This window comes from Rhipicephalus microplus, unplaced genomic scaffold (assembly GCF_043290135.1).
Source record: "Rhipicephalus microplus isolate Deutch F79 unplaced genomic scaffold, USDA_Rmic scaffold_12, whole genome shotgun sequence".
NCBI lineage: Eukaryota > Metazoa > Arthropoda > Arachnida > Ixodida > Ixodidae > Rhipicephalus > Rhipicephalus microplus.
In genome coordinates this window covers 29967363-29989683 of record NW_027464585.1, presented here as the reverse complement: position 1 = coordinate 29989683, position 22321 = coordinate 29967363, and the positions used below count along the sequence as shown (strand labels likewise).

The 22321-nt window shown below is 50.3% G+C and overlaps 2 protein-coding genes across 2 annotated transcripts in view; both read left to right on the top strand.

The window, feature by feature from the left end:
* Positions 1 to 22321, top strand: part of LOC119166712 (acetylcholinesterase) — a 338783-nt gene that overhangs the window by 294910 nt on the left and 21552 nt on the right. The gene's annotated exons all lie outside the window — the stretch shown is intronic.
* Positions 16926 to 20366, top strand: LOC142783767 (uncharacterized). The gene has a single exon (XM_075882333.1). The coding sequence runs from the start codon at positions 17724 to 17726 to the stop codon at positions 20364 to 20366; it is 2643 nt and encodes an 880-aa protein (XP_075738448.1). The 5' UTR covers positions 16926 to 17723.

Here is a 22321-nt window from a genome sequence, read left to right as displayed (position 1 = left end):
TACGCCACCGCCAGCGATAACGCTAGAACATTCGACGGCAAGGGTATAAATGCCGACGCGCTTCGCCGCTTGTCAGTTGTTGATGGAAGGCCGACGCTGCGTTCGCCGCTATCAGTCCGAGACTGCTATCTGTGCAAGACTGCTGCTGTAATTAGATTTTCCCTTTACCGGGCACAGGTTCGCCCAAATAAACAGTTAAATCCCAACACGAAGTTTTCTGTCTTTAGCCACGTCACGACCCCGTGACAATATTACAAGCGGCAAGATCATGACCCAACAAACGAGTTCAAAGATATTGTTCGTGATAGTTTGGCTGCACTCTTTAATGATAAAGAAATGAGCTATGGCACTCTGAAATTCCTAATACCGTTGAGCCCAGTAGCTGGCAGGTTTCACCTTCTTCCCGAAATTCATAAGAGAGATAATCCCGGTAGACCGCTAATTTCTGGAATTTGAACAGTGACTGAGAACTTTTCCCGTTATGTAGATAGACTCATCAACACCATTCCGTTCAGCTTTTGTTCTTACATTAAAGATACCAATCACTTTCTATCAGATATTGCTGAGCTACAGGTTCCTCAAAATTTGTTTCTCGTTACGTTAGATGTCATGTCACTATACACTAATATCCCTCACTCAGATGGCATCGAGGCAGTTATCTGCGCGTACAACGATTGCGACGCCGACAAACCAGTTTCTGCATCTACGTTAGCTACGTTGCTTAAGCTCATTCTTGAACTTAACAATTTCGAATTTGATGGGACACAGTATGTTCAAGTTAGCGGTACATCTATGGGCACAAGAATCGGACCAAACAACGCAAACATATTTATGGGGCTCCTTGAAAACAAACTTCTTGCAAATTGTGAATATAAGCCATTTTACTATATGCGGTTCGTCGACGACATCTTCCTAATCTGGCACCATAGTGAATTGCAACTTCTTTCTTTAATAGCAGATCTTAACAACGCTCATCCGGCGATTTCTTTTTCGCATTCGTATTCACCTGTGAACATAAGCTTCCTTGATGTCATGGTCACTCTACGTAACAGGAAGCTGATAACTAATCTTTACAGGAAACCCACAGATAGGCAGCAATATCTTCACTTTAGTAGTAGTCACGTGAAACACAATAAAACTAGTATTCCCTACAGCCAAGCAGTCCGTTTTAAAATAATATGCTCTGATAGCAGCGAATTTTCCCGCCCCTGTGAACAACTTCGGAGCGCGCTCGAAAAACAGAGCTATCCGGCCAGCATAATCACAGACGCCATCAAACGTGCAGAAGAGCTCGACCGTTCAGACCTGCTGAGTACTAACAAAAGACCCAATGATTGTTCGCGGACTAATCTAATTTTGACACATGCGGCCTCAGCTCCAATTGTGAACCATATCTTAAAGAAACATTTCAACATTTTAATACAGAGCGAGCGGCTCAAAGGAATTTTTACAGAACAACCACGCGTTGTCTACCGACGATGGCGGAACCTGCGTGATTTACTAACCTCATCTAAAACCACGTGTTCACATCATGAAGGCTGTCATCCCTGCAACAAACCACGTTGCAAAGTGTGCGCGCACATGACGACATCTAAAACAGTTTTAGGTACATCGTCCAGCTTTTCTTTAAAGATGAATGGGAACTACACGTCTGATAGTATCAACGTCATCTATCTTCTCGAGTGTTCAACATGCGGAGCTCAGTACATAGGTCAAACAGAGACAAGTTTATGAATTCGTTTTAATAATCACCGTGCACATACCGTAAGCCTCCCTAATCTACCGCTGTCGAAGCACGTCAGTATGCCTGGCCATGGTTTCGACAAAATTAGGGCCACTATTATTCAGTCCTGTTTCAAGACAAATCACGATAGTGAAGTCAGGGAATCCTTCTTGATCCTCAAATTCAACACTATTCGTTCAGGTATCGATTAAAACGTAAGAAAGCTCACCTGCCTCACACTATAACAACATGACTTCTTAGATTAGTAAAACATTTTAGTGTATATTAAAATGTATATTAGTCAACCGTGGTTTCTTTACTTCAGAGCTCTTTTGCATGTCCTGCCAACCATACTGTACCCCGCGTGTTGATGCGCAAAGAAATTTGAAACTTGTATATTCATGCACCCGTCGCATGTCAGTCATGTCAACACAAGGTTCTGACAGATTACCATTTTTTCACTTTGATTGTCCTAGCTGCTGTACCGAGAGTTCATCACGTGAGCCTATAAAAGCGGCTGTATTGTATCATACCTACTTACTCTGACGAAGGCCGTGCCATGGCCGAAACATTAGGAAATACAATTTCCTTTTCTGAAAGCGTACGGCCTGTACGCTTTTTGTAAAAAAGTTACAAAAAGCTACAAAAAGCTACAAAAAGTTACAGACCGTCAAATGTACCTACATTTCAACAGCAGCCACCCAAAGCATTGCAAAACGGGTAATCCATATTCTCAGGCCTACCGGTACCGAAGAATATGCACCGATATGCGGGAATTTGACAGACACGCGGAACACCTAAAGCATTCTTTATTGAAACAAAATTATCCGGAAGACATTATTGACGATGCCATACTACGTGCTCGCAACGTGAACAGGAATGATATAATTAAGGGACCAAACAGAGTATCTAAAACGACTTCCCAAACGAACTTTGTACTAACTTACTCCTCATCAGCGCCACGAATCAACAACATACCTTCCCGCCATTTCAACATAATCAGGCAAGCAAACGACTAACTTCTATTTTCGCGAAGCCACTTCACGTGGTGTACCGCCGGGATAAAAATCTGAAGGACATTCTTGTCAGAGCAAAAACAAACACCCCCAAATTTTAATCAGGGTGCCATCCCTGCGGAAAATCTCGATGCAAGGTATGCCCACAGATGGTCACAACACGTGAATCCAAAGCGAACTTCTCGGATTTCAAATTCTGCATAACTGAAAGCCTTAATTGTGACTTCAGTAATGTAATATACATGCTACATTGCAACATCTGCGGACAAGAATATATCGGCCAAACAGACACGCCATTTCGGCTGCGGTTCAATAGTCACCGGTACCATGCCACTTCACTGCCGAAGCTACGTTTATCTTGACATCTGCGCCTGCCAAACCACAGTTTTGAAAATATCAGCGTGAGGCATATTTTATTTTCAAATTTCGAACATTAGTAGCTGGCATCAACGAGGACCCCGGAAAACTCAACTGCCTCCGAGAAGTAAGCCAGGAGAAAATTGGTGACAATGATTGATAGCTGGAGACCATGCTTTTTTCTGACTGACTCGTACGTGTACACTGTCCTTTCTTTTCTTTTTTTTCTTCCTTTTTGCTTTTTTCCACATGCACATACAAAGTGTTTACGTTCGCCTACCACTTGATGACCATTGAAGGGAAACGGACGATGATTGAAGGCAAAGAGCCGACAGACCCATTAACGGGAAACCCTTCCTTTACGCACGCCGCACGCCGACCGACCCATTACGGGGAAACCCTTTCTTTACGCACGCCGTCACGGACCCTCCCGGCACCGCGGCGACAATCTTGGGTGGCCCGACACATGTCACAAAATTCACAAATTCACAAGCAGAATAATCCCGGCCGCCCCATCATTTCCGGAATCGGCACCGTTACCGAAAATTTATCTCGTTACGTTGACTCCCTCATAAACAAGATTCCAGCCACATTTCCGTCATACATCAAAGACACCAACCATTTCCTTCAAGAAATTGTAGATCTTCATGTTCCATCTGGTTCAATGTTAGTAACGCTGGACGTAGCATCACTATACACCAACATACCGCATAAAGATGGTATTTCTGCAGTAATAAAGGCCTATGAAAATTCCCCTTTAGATAAACCTATTGATAAAGAAGCGCTTGGTACTCTTTTGAAACTTATCCTTGAATTAAACAATTTTGAGTTTAACAACATTCACTATGTACAAGCCAACGGCACCTCAATGGGTACGAAAGTAGGCCCTAACTACGCTAACATTTTTATGGGCATTCTGGAATGCGAATTTTTAGGTAAAAACATGCTTCAACCTCTCTACTATAGGCGCTTCATTGACGATATTTTTCTTGTCTGGACACACGATGAAGCAAGTCTGCTTGGTTTCATTCAAAAGTTTAATAATTTCCATCCGTCTATTAAGTTCTCGCACCAATTTTCGCGCACTTCTGTAAATTTTCTCGATGTCACAGTCACCATTTCCGAAGGACAACTTGCTACGAAGCTGTTCCGCAAGCCTACTGACCGACATCAACTCCTGCATTTTCAGAGTAGCCACCCCCGGCATTGCAAAACAGGAATTCCCTATAGCCAGGCTCACCGCTTTAAACGGTTGTGCTCTGACCGTACGGATTTCATTGAAAATTGTAATAGGCTCAAAAGTTCTCTAGTAAAAAGAAAATACCCGGAAAAACTAATAGACGATGCCATAACTCGAGCTGACCAACTCAACCGCACCGAGATTCTGAAAGGAAAGGACGGGAACGATAGCTCTGCTCAAACTAACCTTGTTCTGACATTTTCATCATCAGCTCCTAAGGTATCTGCTATATTGAAACGGCACCACAACATCTTAACCGAAAGTGATAATCTCAAAAAAATTTTTTCTGTTCCGCCTCGTGTTGTTTACCGACGGTCAAAAAACCTTCACGACATGTTAACGTCATCTAAAATTGGTACCCGTAAAGAGAGTGGCTGTGCACCTTGTAACAAACCACGGTGCAAAGTGTGTGTGCACATGCAAACCACGCAAAACGCCGCGAGCACGTCTTCGGACTTTAAATTAAAGATTCGTGGTAGCTTCGACTGCGACACTTATAATGCCGTATACATGTTGGAATGTAGTGCCTGTTTGAAACAATATATTGGTCATACTGAAACTCCATTCAGAATACGCTTTAATAACCACAAATCCCATGTAAATATATTCCCTCATCTACCGCTATCACGACACGTTCGCATGCCGGGCCACTCTTTCGATCAAATGAAAGCGACCATTCTTGAATCTGGTTTCCGCTCAAACCATGATCGTGAACTCCGGGAATCATACCTGATATTCAAGTTCAATACTGTAGCAGATGGTATCAATGAGGATGCAGGCACATTGACGTGTCTTCCTTCCACGTAAGCTTATTGGTCAACAATATAACAAGTGTACGCTAGTCTGCTTCTTTATCAGAGAGTGCGCTGTGCTGATAATGTATACAGAAACAGCGATTCTTATATATATATAATAGAATTATTTATCATCGGCAACGCGTATATTTTACACGCGAACCATTATTGTAAGAAAAGAGCTTTGACATCCGTAATGTCGCGATGCACACGTGTATCCCGCAAAGCCGTATCAGCTGCCAATGACTTACAAATGGTGACATCACACAGTGCTGTATAGATATATATTTTTGATCACTGAAAACCGTTTTTGTACTGATACAGATGAGCATGTGTGTTTTTTTGGGGGGGTCTCGAATATTGACATATATAAGCGCGCGAATTTTATGCCCTGTATTCCCAGACGAAGACCGGTCCCACGGTCGAAACGTCGGACTAAACTGTGCTGAAACGTTCGTTGTGTGTGAATTACTCCTTTTTCTATATATATATATATATATATATATATATATATATATATATATATATATATATATATATATACGAAACTGTTGGGAAATAAATATACTTATCCTTGTTGACAACGCTCCCGTTGTGCCATACCCCATATATATATATATATATTGTGACGATGGAACGCGTTTATTTACAAGATGGGTGATGCAGAGGTGTAGCTCAGCGAAGGATCAACAGCGTCGCTCGCGAGCCAGTCGAGTCTCTTCCTCCTCTCCATCGAAACTTCGCTAGCGCGTTTCACTTCCCGGTTCGCAGACGATGCCCTCTGGGCGAGTCACTCAGATGGTTGATGGTGGCATGGTTTAAGGCGCGCAACGTGTGTCAGTTGTGTTTTGCTAGAGCGGCGACCATTGCTTGTGACGCTCGATATTACGTACGCGACGTCGCTGAGGCGGTCAAGAATGACGAATGGACCGGAATAGTGGGCCAAGAACTTCTGGCACAAACCACGTTTGCGGACTGGTGTCCATAACCACACAAGATCGCCCTTACTATAAGATACGGAGCGATGGCAGGCGTCGTAACGTTTCTTAAAACGCTGCTGGGATGCCAAGGTTCGGAGGCGTCCGATGCGACGGGCTTCTTCTGCGCGGCAGAGCGTCTCGGCTATCGAGGTTTCCACGTCTAGTGTAAAAGGTAGTATAGTGTCGAGACAAAATCGTGGGGAGCGAGCGTACAGCAGGTAAAACGGACAGTAATCCGTAGTCTCATGCTTCGCGGTATTGTACGCGTACGTGATGTAAGGTAGCACTTCGTCCCAGTTTTTGTGCTTAGAATCGACATAAATAGACAGCATGTTCGTGAGAGTCCGGTTCGTGCGCTCTACGAGACCATTGGTCTGCGGGTGACATGGTGTGGCATGGCGGAAATGGCAGGCAGACAGACGCAGGATCTCTTCAACGACGTCGGCAACGAACTGACGTCCGTGGTCGCTAATGACAACGCGTGAAGGACCATGGCGGAGAATTATACAGCGAAGCATAAACTGCGACACGTGCATGGCCGTTGCAGCAGGTATTGCAGCAGTTTCTGCGTAGTGCGTTAGGTGGTCAACACAGACGACAACCCATCGATTGTTACTGCTCGATCGTGGAAATCGACCGAGCAGATCGACACCAACAGTCTCGAAGGGAGAGTTAGAAGGTGGAACAGGATGGAGAAGTCCTGGCGGCGTAGCCGTGGGACGTTTGTGTCGTTGGCATCGTTCGCATCCAGCAACGTATTTTTCCGTGTCGTGTCGCATCTTGGGCCAATACAACATTTGCTGGATTCGTTGAAGCGTTCTGGCGAAGCCCATGTGGCCGCAGGTTGCGTCGTCGTGTAAGGACCGAAAGACGTGAGCCCGTAAAGTGCGTGGAACAACTAGAAGCAGACGGGCGCCTTGTCCGGAATAATTATTCTTGTAAAGGACGCCATCATGAACCACAAAAGAGCTTGGGTTTGCGTGTTCATTTGCGGAGGCGAACAGATAATCTAAGGAGCGGTCCTCTTGTTGGGCTGTCCGAAAAGTCGCGAGATCAGGGAACTCAGAGGCAATAGCGCCAATATACTGGTCGAAGTTGTCAGCGTCGCACTCAGTCGTCGGTAGAGGAAGGTGCGATAGGCAGTCGGCGTCTGCGTGCCGGTTACCGCTCTTTTAGCGTACTGTGAAGTCGAACTCCTGTAAGCGCAAAACCCATCGCGCCAGTCGTCCAGATGGGTCTCGGAGGCCTACCAACCAGCATAGAGAATGATGGTCGGTGATTACCGAGAAGCGACGGCCGTAGAGGTATGGGCGAAACTTGTGCACGGCGAAAACGACTGCGAGGCACTCCTGTTCTGTGACTTTGTAATTTCGTTCTGCCTTGCTCAACGAACGACTCGCGTAAGCGACCACGTGTTCAGCATTGTCATGGCGCTGAACGAGCACTGCACCAAGGCCGATTCTACTGGCATCTGTGTGAATTTCCGTTTCAGCAGAAGGATCGAAATGGCGTAGTACCGGTCCTGAAGTCAGTATGAACCGAAGCTGCTTAAAGGCTGCTTCGCAATCCGGTGTCCAGTGGAAAGGGACATCCTTTTGCAGCAGGTCAGTCAGTGGTTGTGCTTTATCAGCGAAATTCGGAACAAATCGACGAAAGTAAGAACACAGGCCCAGGAAGCTACGCAACTTCCTGGGGGACTGCGGCTGCTTGAAGTTGCTGACAGCGGCGACTTTCTGCGGGTCCGGTCTCACGCCATTTTTATCCGCCAGGTGTCCCAGAACCAAGGTTTCACGTTCTCCAAAGCGACATTTTTTTTTAGTTCAGTGTAAGCGCAGCTTCCTCGAGACAGGTTAGAACGAGGTCAAGGCGATGATTATGTTCTTCAAATGTTCGGCCAAAAATCACCACATCGTCCAGGTAACACAGGCAGATTTCCCATTTGAGGCCCCGTAAAACGGTGTCCATATATCTTTCAAATGTGGTGGGGGCATTACACAAGCCGAATGGCATAACATTAAACTCAAACAGACCGTCGGGTGTAACAAAGGCCGTCTTTTCTTTGTCAGCCGGATCCATGGGGATCTGCCAATACCCGGATCGCAAGTCCACCGATGAAAAATAGGACGCTGAATGAAGGCAGTCGATGACATCATCGATGCGAGGAAGCGGGTACACGTCCTTCTTAGTTATAGAGTTGAAACGTCGGTAGTCAACGCAGAACCTCCAGGACCCATCTTTTTTCTTGACCAAGATAACAGGCGCGGCCCAGGGACATGACGATTCTTGAATTCCGCCAGAGGTTAGCATCTCGCTGACTTGCTCTAAAATTACCTTGCGCTCTGACGCGGAAACTCGATAAGGTTTCTGTATGAGGGGGTACGCAGATCCGGTGTCGATCATGTGACGAGTGCGTGTGCTGGGCGTCTGAGGTCTATGCGACTTCCGTGAAAAATCAAATACTTTATCGTGCCTGGCCAGCAGTGTAACCAACACTTTGCGCTTATGCGAGGGAATAGACTTGATAAACATCTTATAAAATTCGTATTCCGTGCCGGATACATCAGCATAGTCCGAATTTGCCACATTGCTGAGAGCTCCTATGCAGATACTGCACTGCCCTTCAAACATAGCAAAGCGCATTCCCTCTGGTAGTACAACAGACTCAGATGAGCAGTTAACTACCCATAATTTAGTTTTTCCCTCGGTGAGAGACACAACGCAGCGCGGCAGAAAGATGTTTTTCTTCATGCAAGGCAAAGGCAACGGCTCAATCACAATATCAGGAGAACTGAAACTCGAGTCGGCATTCGAAGCAGCAACGGGCACGCTGGCAGTAGACCGTGCCGGTAGAATAGCGTCTTTAACTACAACGTCTTAACTTAGCGTCTTTAACTGAGGCTGCTGGGCGAGGGCGGACAACAGAACCTCGCCTGCCCCGCAGTCGACAGTCGCACGGCACTCTTGCAAGAAGTCAATTCCAAGGATAACGTCATGCGTAGAATGAGCGAGCACTGCAAATTCTGCCTTGAACGCTTTACCAGCAACACAGACACAGTGCACACACCTACTGGACACAAAGCCGTGCCGCTGACTGCTCGAAAAGTAGAAGATTTATCCCAATAAAACATAACCTTGCGGCCAAGTCTCTCCTTGAAAGCTAAACTCATTATAGAAACTGTTGCACCGGTGTCAACCAGAGCCATCGTGGGAACATTGTCACTGCATACATCAACCTTGTTGTGAAGCATGTGAACTAATGGAGGCGTACTTGTGTGCAAAGCGGTACGTCCAGCGACCTCGCCTCCATCGGCCGCGCCGGCTAGTTTCCCGGTGGCGGAGAGGAAAGCCGCGGACGGGGTCGGGGAGATGGGGACCGTCGCTGGCGCGCAGTAGGTGGCGTCAAGCTCCTCAAGAGGCAGGCGAGTCACTGCGGATGTTCGACCGGTGCCCGTGCCTCTGGGCAGTTGAATGGGGGTCCCGTTACAGTTTTTAACTTTGGGACCCCCGTCTGTATATTAATATTACTGTACTACTTTTTTGAAATGAATAATAAACTGAAACTGAAACTGAACTGAATCCGAAGGCCAGTAGGCGTAATCGGGCTGTTGGCTTCGCCGTGCAAGCATCGCTGGTCGGTCAGAAAACGTCGTGCGTGGGCGACGTCGCGATGGGCAAAACCAGGCGATATGTCCGCGAACACCGCACTGGTAGCACACGGGGCGTTCCCGAGGCACATTGAATGCTGCGGTGTGGAGAGGATGCTCAGAGAACTGTTGCCACTCGGACACAAACGGAGGCGGTTGGCTGTCGTAGCTATAACTGCTGCGGGGCGCATAAGACGACTCGACGTAAGTAGCCGTTGGTGGCGGAGCCCTCAGCCGTGGACTGCGGGTGGAGTAACTGCGCTCGTCGAAACTCGCAGCATTGATGCTTGGGGATAGTGTATCACACTGCGGGTCTCCAGCTTGCATGGGAACAGAGACATGGCGACGCAGTTCCTCCCGTGAAATCTGACGAATGGTGGAGGAAAGGTCGGCAGGTAGAGAATTTTGGCAGACATCGACAGTGGCAACAGTCGTGACGTTGGCCAGACGTCCGAACTTCGATGTGATGCGACGAGTTTTAAGAGCCTCGAAGGTTCGGCAGTGGTTAATCACGTCGGCCACGCATTCCAGGCTCTCCTTGCCAATGAGGAAGTGGTAGACGTCATCGGCGATGCCCTTGAGTAAATGGCCCACTTTGTCTTCTTCCGTCATGTGGGCATCCACCGACTTGCACAACTTCAGAATCTCTTTAATGTAGGTTCTTCATGTCTCACCGGTGACTTGAGCCCTCTGCGACAACGTCTGCTCGGCACGTTTCTTCTTCGTTGCTGGGTCTCCAAAGCATTTCTTAATTTCCTCCACAAACTGGTCCCAGGTTGTCAATGTGTCTTCATGGTTCTCAAACCATACCAGCGCCATGAAATCGAGGAAGAGCCCCACGTGAGACAGCTGGCTAGCCGCATTCCAACCGTTCGATCGGCTCACCCGCTGATAGTGGCTTAGCCATTCGTCCACGTCATCGCCGGGTTTCCCTGTGAAGGTTCGCGGCTCCCTGTAGTGGTAGGGCGACGTCCTTGTGGCTGGTTGCTGGTTGTCTCCGTCCGAGCTCATTTCTTGAGGTAATGGTGCCAAGCCCGCTAGTCGACGGCTGCGGCGAAGCTCGTGTAGCGGTTCCGTCGTTGGGGGACGGTGCCTCTCCGGTATCACTTGGTAGTAGCTAGCTTACCCCGGCACCTCCACCACAATTGTGAGGAAGGAACGCGTTTATTTACAAAATGGGTAATGCAGAGGTGTAGCTCAGTGAAGGATCAACAGCGTCGCTCGCGAGCCAGTCGAGTCTCTTCCTCCTCTTCATCGAATCTTCGCTAGCGCGTTTCAATATATATATATATATATATATATATATTGTGAGACGACGTCAGGTACGAAGGAGCGACCGTTTTATTGTCAACCCAGACGCGCGAGCCAGCAACCGAACAAGCAGCGAGCCGCTCCGATGATGATGATCACGGTGCTTTGTATGCGCAGGTGAAAGTGAAAATGATGAGCAACACAATCAGCGCTCACACTATTTCCCCCCTACACGAAAGCGGTCTGCAAGACGTTCATTTAGTAAGTGTATGAGCGCTGGATATAAGGTTTCAGGCGAGACACATGGACGATCTCGGTCCCGCGACGACGGCGATCAGAAGCCGAAGTAACCGGCGCGACGCGATAATTTACGGCCGATGTTCGTTCAAGCACGGTGTAAGGACCCAGGTATCTGTGAATGAATTTTTCACAGAGGCCGGGTGTGCGAACAGGTGTCCAGAGGAGCACTTCGTCGCCTGGGTAGAATGACACAACTCGACGTGTCGCATCACAACGAACTTTTCGCTGGGCCTGAATGGTAGAGGTGTTGGCGCGGGCGATTGTGGGGCAGTGGTTGACACGGGCAGCGAATTCTTCCGGAAGGGACGCAGATGGGACAGAAGGCGTGGACAAAAAGCTGGTGTCTAGAACAAAAGATGGTGCACGGCCATACACAAGAAAAAACGGGCTGTAACTTGTAGTGCGTTGTATGGCAGTGTTATAGGCAAACGTGACGAAAGGTAGTATTGTGTCCCAGTTCTTGTGATCGGGTTGGACATACATAGAGATCATGTCTGACAAAGTTCTATGAAAACGCTCAGTAAGACCATTGGTTTGCGGATGATATGCCGAGGTGGTCTTATGGATTGTGTCAGAGGCCTGTAAAACTTCAGCGAGCACACGAGAAAGAAATGTCTTGCCACGGTCACTCAGGAGAACACGAGGGGCGCCGTGGCGCAGGATAATGGCACGCAGAACAAAGTCGGCTACTTCGCTGGCAGCTCCAGTAGGAAGAGCTGCCGTCTCAGCGTAGCGAGTAAGATGGTCTACGGCAGTAACAATCCAGCGGTGACCGGCGGCGGTAAGCGGAAGGGGTCCGTATAAGTCTATGCCGACGAACTCGAAGGGAGCGGATGGGCACGGGAGAGGCTGTAGAGGGCCGGCGGGAAGAGATGTCGAACGTTTTCGGTGCTGACATGATGAACAGGAAGTGACGTACCTGGAAACACTAGTGGAGAGGCCAGGCCAGAAGCAGCGAGTCTTAATGCGATCGTAGGTTTTATGAAAACCCAAGTGGCCAGCCGTCGGGTCGTCATGAAAGGCTTCTAAGACTTGGAGTCGAAGTGAGCGAGGTATGACCGGGACCCATCGGCTACCGAGAGGATGGTAAGTTTGTCGAAGTAGCGTTCCGTCATGAAGTTTGAAACGCGTGAGTTGTCGTCGCAAGCGGCTGTTGGGAGCACGAGATGAGCCGGTGAGCCGATCGATGATTGTACGGCAGTATGTGTCTGCACGTTGGAGCGAGGTGAGGTCTGCGGATTGAAGGAAGTCATCCGGTGCAGTGGGCTCGATGGGACTAAGACTGGTCATCTGCGTGGTCTCTTGGCTGGGAGGTGCTGCGCAGCAGGTAGATGCGTCATGATTTTGCAACAGCGGACAGCGTGACAAAGCGTCGGCATCTTGGTGTTTGCGGCCCGACCGGTATGTGACACTGTAGTCATACTCCTGCAGTCGGAGCACCCAACGACCGAGGCGTCCTGACAAGTTTTTTAATGATGACAACCAACAGAGCGCATGATGATCCGTGACGATCGTGAAGCGGCGGCCATACAAATAGGGGCGAAATTTTTGCACGGACCATACGATAGCGAGACATTCCTGTTCAGTGATGCTGTAATTGCGTTCCGCTGGGGAGAGAGTACGGCTCGCGTAAGCCACGACTTGCTCTTGTGAAGCCTGGTCACGCTGCAGCAGAACAGCGCCGATTCCGTGCCCACTTGCGTCAGTGTGTAATATAGTAGGGGCTGTGGGATCAAAATGGCGAAGAACTGGCCCTGACGTGAGGCATCGCTTCAGGGTCTGGAAAGCAGCTTCACAGTCATCTGTCCAAAGAAATGATGCACTTGTGGTCAGGAGTTTGTGAAGAGGAGCCGCGATAGTGGCAAAATCACGGACAAAACGGCGGAAGTAAGAGGCTAAGCCGAGGAAGCTGCGAAGGTCTTTGAGCGTGGTGGGCTTAGGAAAGTGCAGCACAGCGGCCACTTTGTCGGGATCAGGTTCGATGCCAAGCTTGCTGACAACGTGGCCTAACACTTTGATGCTGCGGCTCGCAAACCGACACTTCTTGGTATTTAGCTGGAGACCGGCTTTGGCTAGACATGTGAGCACCTCGTCTAGACGTTCTAGGTGTTGCGAGAAGCTGGATGAAAAGATGACGATGTCATCCAGGTAACAAAGACAGGTCTTCCATTTTAGGCCACGCAGCACCGTATCGATCATCCGCTCAAATGTGGCTGGGGCATTGCAGAGCCCAAAAGGCATCACATTGAATTCGAAGAGACCATCAGGAGTAGCAAACGCTGTCTTCTCTTTATCAGACTCATGCATCGGGATCTGCCAATACCCAGATCGTAGGTCGAGACTTGAGAAATATTCTGCACCCTGTAAGGTGTCAAGTGCATCGTCAATTCGAGGCATAGGATATACATCCTTGCGCGTAATTTTGTTTAGTGCCCTGTAATCAACGCAAAATCGCACTGATCCGTCCCTTTTCTTAACTAGGACAACAGGAGAAGACCAAGGGCTTGTGGAAGGTCTGATAACGTTGCGTGCGAGCATGTCATTGACTTGTTCCTCGATGACCTTGCGTTCTGAAGACGACACGCGGTAAGGGCGACGGCGGATAATACGAGAACCGTCTGTGGCGATGTGATGAGAGGTCACCGTAGTTTGACCTAAGCCATCCGAACAAACGTCAAAACAAGTCTTGTGTTTTGTTAAAAGGGCCATTAAGTCATTAGTTTGCGTTGGAGTGAGATATGGACTCAAAGTGGCTTTAAGCGCATTAGATGAGCCTCCTGGTGGCGTACACTTAGCGACTGACGGCGGAGACGATACAGTGACGACACATACCGGTGCTATGTCGATAAGGCTGGCAACAGTGGACCCCTCTGGCAGTAGTTGTGGCTCTGTTGTCGTGTTGTAGGCGGTGAGACTGGCATGACCACGCGAAAACCGCACTAGACAACATGCGATGGCGATTCCTCGGAAAATGCAGCGCTGATCGGGGACAACCACTGCGTCACCGTCAATGGTATCGCTGGATCTAATGGTGAGGATACGTTCTTGGGCCGGGGGCAGTACAAAGTCTGCAGCTGCAACAAGGTGAGGCGACGAAAAATCGTAAGCACTAGAATTTTCAGTGTCCGTAATGCGAATAACGGGCGGACCACACGAAATGACAGCGGAAGCGGCTGACAGGAAGTCCCAGCCCAATATAATCGGATGAGCACATGAAGAAAGCACAGCCAATTGTATATGGTGACGAATTCCGTCGATCAGAACACGAACAGTGCATTGTCCAATAGGGTAAATTCTATTTTCATTAGCACCACATAACACCGGACCAACATATGGAGTTTGCACTTTTCGTAGACGATGACATAGTTCGCGATCAATGACCGAAATGGCTGCTCCAGTGTCCACGAGTGCGTCAACCGAAATGCCTTCTACACAAACAGTTAGTAAATTTGCAGGGCGCGCAGGAGGAATTGGGACAATTCGACGACAGGCAGTTTCTCCTCCAAAAACTGCAGCTGCTAGTTTTCCGAGTGGCTGTCGAGGGGCATCAGGGCAGAACGTAAAGGCGAAGTAGTACGGCGGAAGGGCGATGGTGAACGACGGCGGGGTGAGCGGGAAGAACGAGGTTCACCGTGGGACAAAGGAGGCGAAGGCGAACGTCGTGACGAGGGAATGTAGGTTCCTGGAACGTAGGGGTCAGACCTCGCAGCCCGGTCACTCTCGTACGAAGAATAACCTCGTCGTTCATCTTGCTGGCGCCGACGGCAAAAGCGGGAGATATGTCCTCTTATGCCACAGTAGTAACAGACGGGGCGCGTAGGGCGCCAGGCAGGGAAGTGTGGTTGTGGTGGTGCCTTGGCTGCCATCGCAGCCAAATGGTCGTATACGACGTCCGTAGTTACAGGTGGAGTAGGTGGAGGAGGCCGTGACACGACTTCGGCATACGTAGGCACATGTAAGGGCACAGGAGGCGGGGCACGTGCGACGCTCGTCATCGACGCCAATTCGTCCTTTATAATTTCCCGCAGGTTAGGAGGGGGTGAGCGGGCAGGTGAAGTCGGTGCGCTGGCAGGAACAAGGCTGTGAAGTTCCTCTCTCACTATGGTGCGAATTAGAGCTCGCAGCTCATGCTCGCCAGTAAGACGAGTGTCATAGGAGGCGTGTGGAAGGCGCATTGAGTAAAGTGCGTCCAGGCGCTGGCAGGTGGTAATAATGTCCTGAACTGTTGTCGGGCTCTGCATGACAAGAGCATTAAAGGCGACGGAGTTGATGCCTTTCATTACTTGCCGAATACGATCGGCCTCCGGCATGTCCTTTTGGGCGCGGCGGCAGAGGGCCAGAACGTCTTCAATGTACGATGTGTACGATTCGTCAGGCCCCTGGATGCGGGTAGCGAGCTTCTGTTTAGCTACCTCAGAGCGTCCTGTAGAAGTGCCGAATATTTGACGCAGCTGCACCGTGAATGCTGACCAATCAGGAAAGTCGCGTTCGTGGTTATGATACCACGTCTTAGCAACCTCCTTCAGATAAAAGGGTACATAGCGCAGCTTATGTGCCTCATCCCAGTAATTGCAAGCACTGGTACGGTCGTAACTGTCCAGCCATTCTTCTACGTCCTCACCGCGAAGGCCAGAAAACACTGGAGGGTCTCGTTGCGAGGTACTCACGGTGTGGTGAGGCCCAGCAGGCTGAGCGGGTGGTGCGAAGAAGGCGGTAGGGGGTGGGTCGTTTTGCGCCATCACTGTTGGCAAGCACAGCCGTCGACCTGATCGGAGCTCCAGGGGTGACCGGTAGTGCACGAGGACTTGGGAATCACAGCACCTCCACCACTTGTGAGACGACGTCAGGTACGAAGGAGCGACCGTTTTATTGTCAACCCAGACGCGCGAGCCAGCAACCGAACAAGCAGCGAGCCGCTCCGATGATGATGATCACGGTGCTTTGTATGCGCAGGTGAAAGTGAAAATGATGAGCAACACAATCAGCGCTCACAATATATATATATATATATATATACATATATATATATTATAAAGGAGATTTATTAAGCAGAAAGGTTGGTGCTTGGAAGGCTTGGAAGGCGATGCACCAGCCGCAATTTCCGAGCTCGAGCCGCTGCTGCACACTCGATGCTGCTGCCTCTGCGCCGGAGTACTTCCTCTTCTTTACAATGGCCCCACGGAGAAAAAAGGAGCCATCCTGGCGACTTAGTCCTGGGCAGGCGGCGTTGAACCTTAGTATTGCTTGAGCCTCTGGACGTGTACAACCTCGCGGTTGCGACGTCGCAAGTCTGATGGTGGCGTAAGAGGCTCAATGAGGTAGTTTACTGGCGAAGTTTGTTCGACAATGCGATATGGCCCATCGTACTTTGGCAGAAGTTTGGAAGAGAGCCCAGGTGTGCGCTGCGGCACTGACAGCCATACAAGAGAACCCGGAAGAAAAACGGGAGTTGAGGTCTGGGCATCACGAATTGCTTTTTGCCTGTTTTGGTCATCGCAGGTAAAGCGACGAGCTAACTGGCGGCATTCTTCTGCGTGTCTGGCGGCGTCCAAGATCGGTAGGCACTCGGACGTGTACGCGACTGCCTCAAATTTTCTAAGTATTGTTTTATTTCTTTCTTTTTGCGTGTGTTGTGCCGTGCGAGTGTCCGTTGGTCACTCGAGGGGGCCGTCTTCCTTGTTTACGGGCAGCAGCGATCGGCGAGCCTTCCAGACCTGCGGGCGCCGGGTCAGCACAAAGGCGGCGGCCCGCTTTAATGCACCTTGCCAGTTCGGGTGCAAGAAGAGAGAAACATGTCCCTTTGTGCATCCGTGGCCTGTGGGACGTTCGACTCTGTTTCCCCGAATGGCTAAGCGACGAACCTCTACCACTGACTTCGTGGAACAATTTGTGCACGTGCGTGTGTGTGTGTGTGTGTGTGTGGCGCGTGCGCGTTTGTGTCAGCGTGCGCGTATGTGTACTCGGATCTGTGGTCGAGAGAAGAAAACGAGAAAGCGCGGGAAGAGCCAGAGACGCAGCGAGAACGGCGAGCGAACAAGAGTCTGCGAATTGCGAGCGACTTGAGCGGTTGTGCGTTGTGCGATGTGCGGAATTGAACAGTTGCGCGAGTACTATGTAACCTAGTTTTCTTAATTAAATACAGCGTTGTTTTGTTTCTATTTTCCTAACAGTGCGTGAGTCGTGTGTTGCGTCTTCTATCAATTTTCACCTTTTTACGGCCATAACGGCGACACCCTAAATTTTACCAAAAGCGGGATAGAGGACGCTAACATTCATCAGAAGTGGGATTTGACCGATTTTAGAAAACGTTCGGAACGAGTTTGAAAAACCTTAGCGAGGAGTGCGATTGCGTCAGTGCGAGAACAAAGCGATGGTGGACTTCCAGTGAGCGGGCACTTCCAGAGAGCTAACATCAGCCATGCTGGACGGATCATCGCCGGAGGAGAGTGGTCACCGTGATGACGACGACTGTGCTGGGCTCACCAAGCGGGAACTTTTCGACGCTTTGCGCGAGAAAGACCGCTTGTTGGCGGACCTGCTGCGGCGGCTGCCTCAGCCGGAGTCATCGGGGGCTCCACACCAGGCGGCCATCAACACGTTTCAGGTGATGCCCGATTTGAGCAGAAATATTCCAGACTTTTCCGGTGATGGTTGCGCGTCAGCAGCCCGGGAATGGATGGAAGGTTTGCGCCAGACGGCTACGCTTCACCGGTGGCCAACGCCATTCCTGCTCGAAACTGCCAAGTGTCACCTGGTCGGCGCCGCAAAGGATTGGTACCGTTCGAGAGCTGCCGAAATTTCATCGTGGGACGATTTCGAGCGGATGTTCGGGCGGACTTTCTACAGCCAGACACGGGCGGCGGAGCGATGGAGGCGTATGCAAGAGCGAATGCAGCAGCGAAATGAGAACACGGCTGCGTACTTCCACGAGAAGGTGCGCCTTTGCAGAGAGGCGCACTTAGATTTCTGTGATACGAGGGAGCAGGTGCTGACCGGTCTGCGATCACGGGAGTTATGCACAATGCTTCTCGGAAGGTCGCACGAAGACGCGGATGACCTGTTGCACGACATTCAGGAATTTGAGCGGATCGACCGTGAGCGACGGGAACGCTTCGGGACAGCGGCTGAGCGAAGAGCGACGAGCGATGCACCTCGTATGCAACCTGCACCCAAGGCACCGCTGCAGGGTGCGTCCGGGTACGACAGGCGGGAGCAGCGACCACCTATCACAAATCAGAACGGTGAGCGAAAATGTTATAATTGTTTCAAATTCGGACACATTTCGCGGGATTGCCCAGAGGAAAGACGAATAGAAAAATGTCTAAAATGTGGGAGGACTGGGCATACCCAAAAACACTGCCAAGCAAAAGGCCCCAAAAATGAGACGAACGCTGTGTCTGGAGAGAAAATTGACCCTGGCGTGCTTTTGAAGCACGTTAAATGGAATGGCAATGAGACTTTGATTGGCATGATAGACACAGGCAGTTCCGGTTGCTTACTGCGCGAATCAGCGGCGGTGCGGTGTGGAGCGGAAGTGCTGGAAGATGCGACAGCTCTGTATGGTTTCGGCAGCCAGGGAGTTCCAGCTGCTCGTGCGATTGGCAGGTGCCGGGCCGACTTGCTGATAGATGGCGTCGTTGGCAAGAATATACAGATACTTGTTGTAGCCGACGAGGCCCTGTCGGTCGATTTGCTTGTCGGTCGCACGTTTACCGAGCTGCCATATGTGACCTACGCTAAGCTGGGCGACAGCTTGCAATTCTGGCATAGAGACGAGTGCCCATTTTCACATCTCGAACCCTTCGTTTCATGTCCGAAATTACGTTTGAAAACTGCTGAAGAGACCCCACTGCAGGCCAATGTTATAAATTGGGTGAGACTGTCATCGCAGTCTAACGTCACTGGTGCAGTGCTATTCAACAACTGTGGGTGCGAAATTCTTGTTGACATGGAGGACGGAGAGGTTACTGTGCCGGTGTTTACGAGCGGAAATGATGACGTGGTTCTACGTAAGGGAGAAAGACTTGGCCACGCGACAGAGGTGGACATCCCGGGTTGCGAGATGAAGGAAATAAATGAGTGCAGAGAGAAGTGCAGCGCGGCGAAGCCAGAACAAATTTTGGTTACGGAGGCGCGACGGCCGATTTGGTGCGAGGAAATTAAAATTGACCCCTCCGTAACAGAGGAGCAGCGTCGTGAGCTCGCGTGCCTCCTAAATGAGTACCGGGATTGTTTCGCCGCCAATCTCAGCGAACATGGCTGCACATCTGCCCTTTCGATGGACATACAGGAGATACCTGGTAGCGCTCCCGTGGCTGTTCGGCCCTACCGCACGAATGCAGCAAAGCGAGAGGCCATACGTGACATCGTCGGAGAGCAGAAAAGAGAGGGAATCGGAACTGAGACACATTCCGAGTATGCGAGCCCAGCCATTACTACATCGATGGTCGATACAGAGCAGCGAGATTGGGACGAAAAGCTCAGTGAGACAGAGTGCAGCTTGAACAACGCTGTAAACAAGACGACCGGGAAGACTCCCTTCGAGACGTTACACGGTTATCGACCGGAATTTCACAGCGTGGCACTGAAGCGCTTGGTTGAATCTAAAGCGTCAGAGTGGGAGGAGCCCGGCGGGCTGCGTGAACGTGTACGGCAGCGCCTCGTGAGCGAGCAGAAGAAGATGAAGGTCGCTTACGACAAGCGCCACTTCCCGGCTAAAATGTACAGTGTCGGTGACGTGATCTTCATGACGAGGGCTCCAGAACAGACGGGAAGGCCTGCCAAAGCCCAGCCAAAATATAGGGGCCCCCTTGTAATCACGGCAGTGTTGCCAGCTGACACGTATCGAGTTGCCGACCTTGACGAAACAAGGGCGAGCCGCTTCGCGACAACTGCGCACGTGTCGCAGTTGAAGTGCTGGACAACGACCAATCCGCATTCACACCTTGATGACGACGGAGAGTCTGCGGAGGAGTCGGACGCCCCCGAATGTGAGGTGCAGCGACTGAGACGTTCGGCGCGTAGCTGCGCCAAGACCCATCCCTATGCGAGTGCGCCATAGTTGCGTTGGCGTCTGTTGAGAACTTCAGTGCGTGCCGGGATTTACCGAGTGAACTGTGCGTACTGAAACAGTTGTTTTTTTTTCTTGTCTTCTTCGACGAAGGAAACAATTCTGTTTGTGTATTGGCGTGTGGGTTTGTTTATGATTTTTTTCCATTAACGAGGACGTTAATGACTGTCAGGACGACCGAGTGTACGCGACTGCCTCAAATTTTCTAAGTATTGTTTTATTTCTTTCTTTTTGCGTGTGTTGTGCCGTGCGAGTGTCCGTTGGTCACTCGAGGGGGCCGTCTTCCTTGTTTACGGGCAGCAGCGATCGGCGAGCCTTCCAGACCTGCGGGCGCCGGGTCAGCACAAAGGCGGCGGCCCGCTTTAATGCACCTTGCCAGTTCGGGTGCAAGAAGAGAGAAACATGTCCCTTTGTGCATCCGTGGCCTGTGGGACGTTCGACTCTGTTTCCCCGAATGGCTAAGCGACGAACCTCTACCACTGACTTCGTGGAACAATTTGTGCACGTGCGTGTGTGTGTGTGTGTGTGTGTGTGGCGCGTGCGCGTTTGTGTCAGCGTGCGCGTATGTGTACTCGGATCTGTGGTCGAGAGAAGAAAACGAGAAAGCGCGGGAAGAGCCAGAGACGCAGCGAGAACGGCGAGCGAACAAGAGTCTGCGAATTGCGAGCGACTTGAGCGGTTGTGCGTTGTGCGATGTGCGGAATTGAACAGTTGCGCGAGTACTATGTAACCTAGTTTTCTTAATTAAATACAGCGTTGTTTTGTTTCTATTTTCCTAACAGTGCGTGAGTCGTGTGTTGCGTCTTCTATCAATTTTCACCTTTTTACGGCCATAACGGCGACACCCTAAATTTTACCAAAAGCGGGATAGGGGACGCTAACAGACGCGTCTGGTCGATAGGGCAAAATGGTGTCAATTGTGTGGGAGGGGTGACGGCCGTAGAGGAGGTAAAAAGGGGAGAAGCCTGTTGTCGCTTGCGTTGCCGTATTATAGGCGTATGTAATGAATGGGAGAACTAAGTCCCAGTTAGAGTGGTCAGGCGTCACATACATGGATAGCATGTCACCGAGAGTACGATTAAAGCGCTCGGTAGCCCCATTGGTTTTTGTGGGTGGTAAGCGGTACATGTGCGATGTACAATAGCACACTCAGCGAGCAATTGTTCAATGACCTCGGACAAGACGGCGCGGCCGCGGTCACTGAGGAGTTCTTGAGGGCCTCCATGACGCAACACAAAATGAAGCAGTAGGAAAGTGGCAACCTCCTGTGCTGTAGCCGTTTTAAGAGCAGCGGTCTCAGCATAGCGCGTTAGGTGGTCGATAGCAACTATTATCCACCTGTTGCCAGTCGGAGTCAATGAAAGTGGCCCATAAATATCTATTCCAACCCGTTCGAAGGGTCGGGAAGGGCATGGTAAAGGCTGCAGTTCACCGGCGGAGGCGTGTGGTGGAGATTTTCGGCGCTGACATTCGGCACAAGAGCGGACGAAGTTGCGGACGAAGGTATACATGCCACGCCAGTAGTAGCGATGTCGAAGCCTTTCGTAGGTCTTGAAGACTCCTGCGTGGCCACATTGTGGGTCAGCGTGAAAAGAGGAACAAATCTGCGACCTCAGGGTTCGTGGAACGACGAGCAGCCACTTGCGTCCCTCTGGTGCGTAGTTACGTCGATAGAGAAGCGTGTCAAGTATCGAGAAGTGTGGAACTTGGCGCCGAAGCGTTCGCGTCTTTGGGAGTTCAGAAGTGTCGGAGAGATGATTGAGGAGAGACGCAGTCCACGGGTCATTGCGTTGTTCGATAGCAATGGTGTCAAAGTCAAGCGATGACAATGTGGAATCGCAAGCGGAGTCAGCTGTGGCATTCTGGGACAGGGGGGGAACGGGAAAGGGCGTCGGCGTCAGCATGCTTCCGTCCTGACCGATAAACCACGCGTATGTCGTAATCTT

Coding starts and splice junctions, on each gene's coding strand:
- LOC142783767 (XM_075882333.1), top strand. CDS start 17,724: ATGCTGGACGGATCATCGCCGGAGGAGAGTGGTCACCGTGATGACGAC.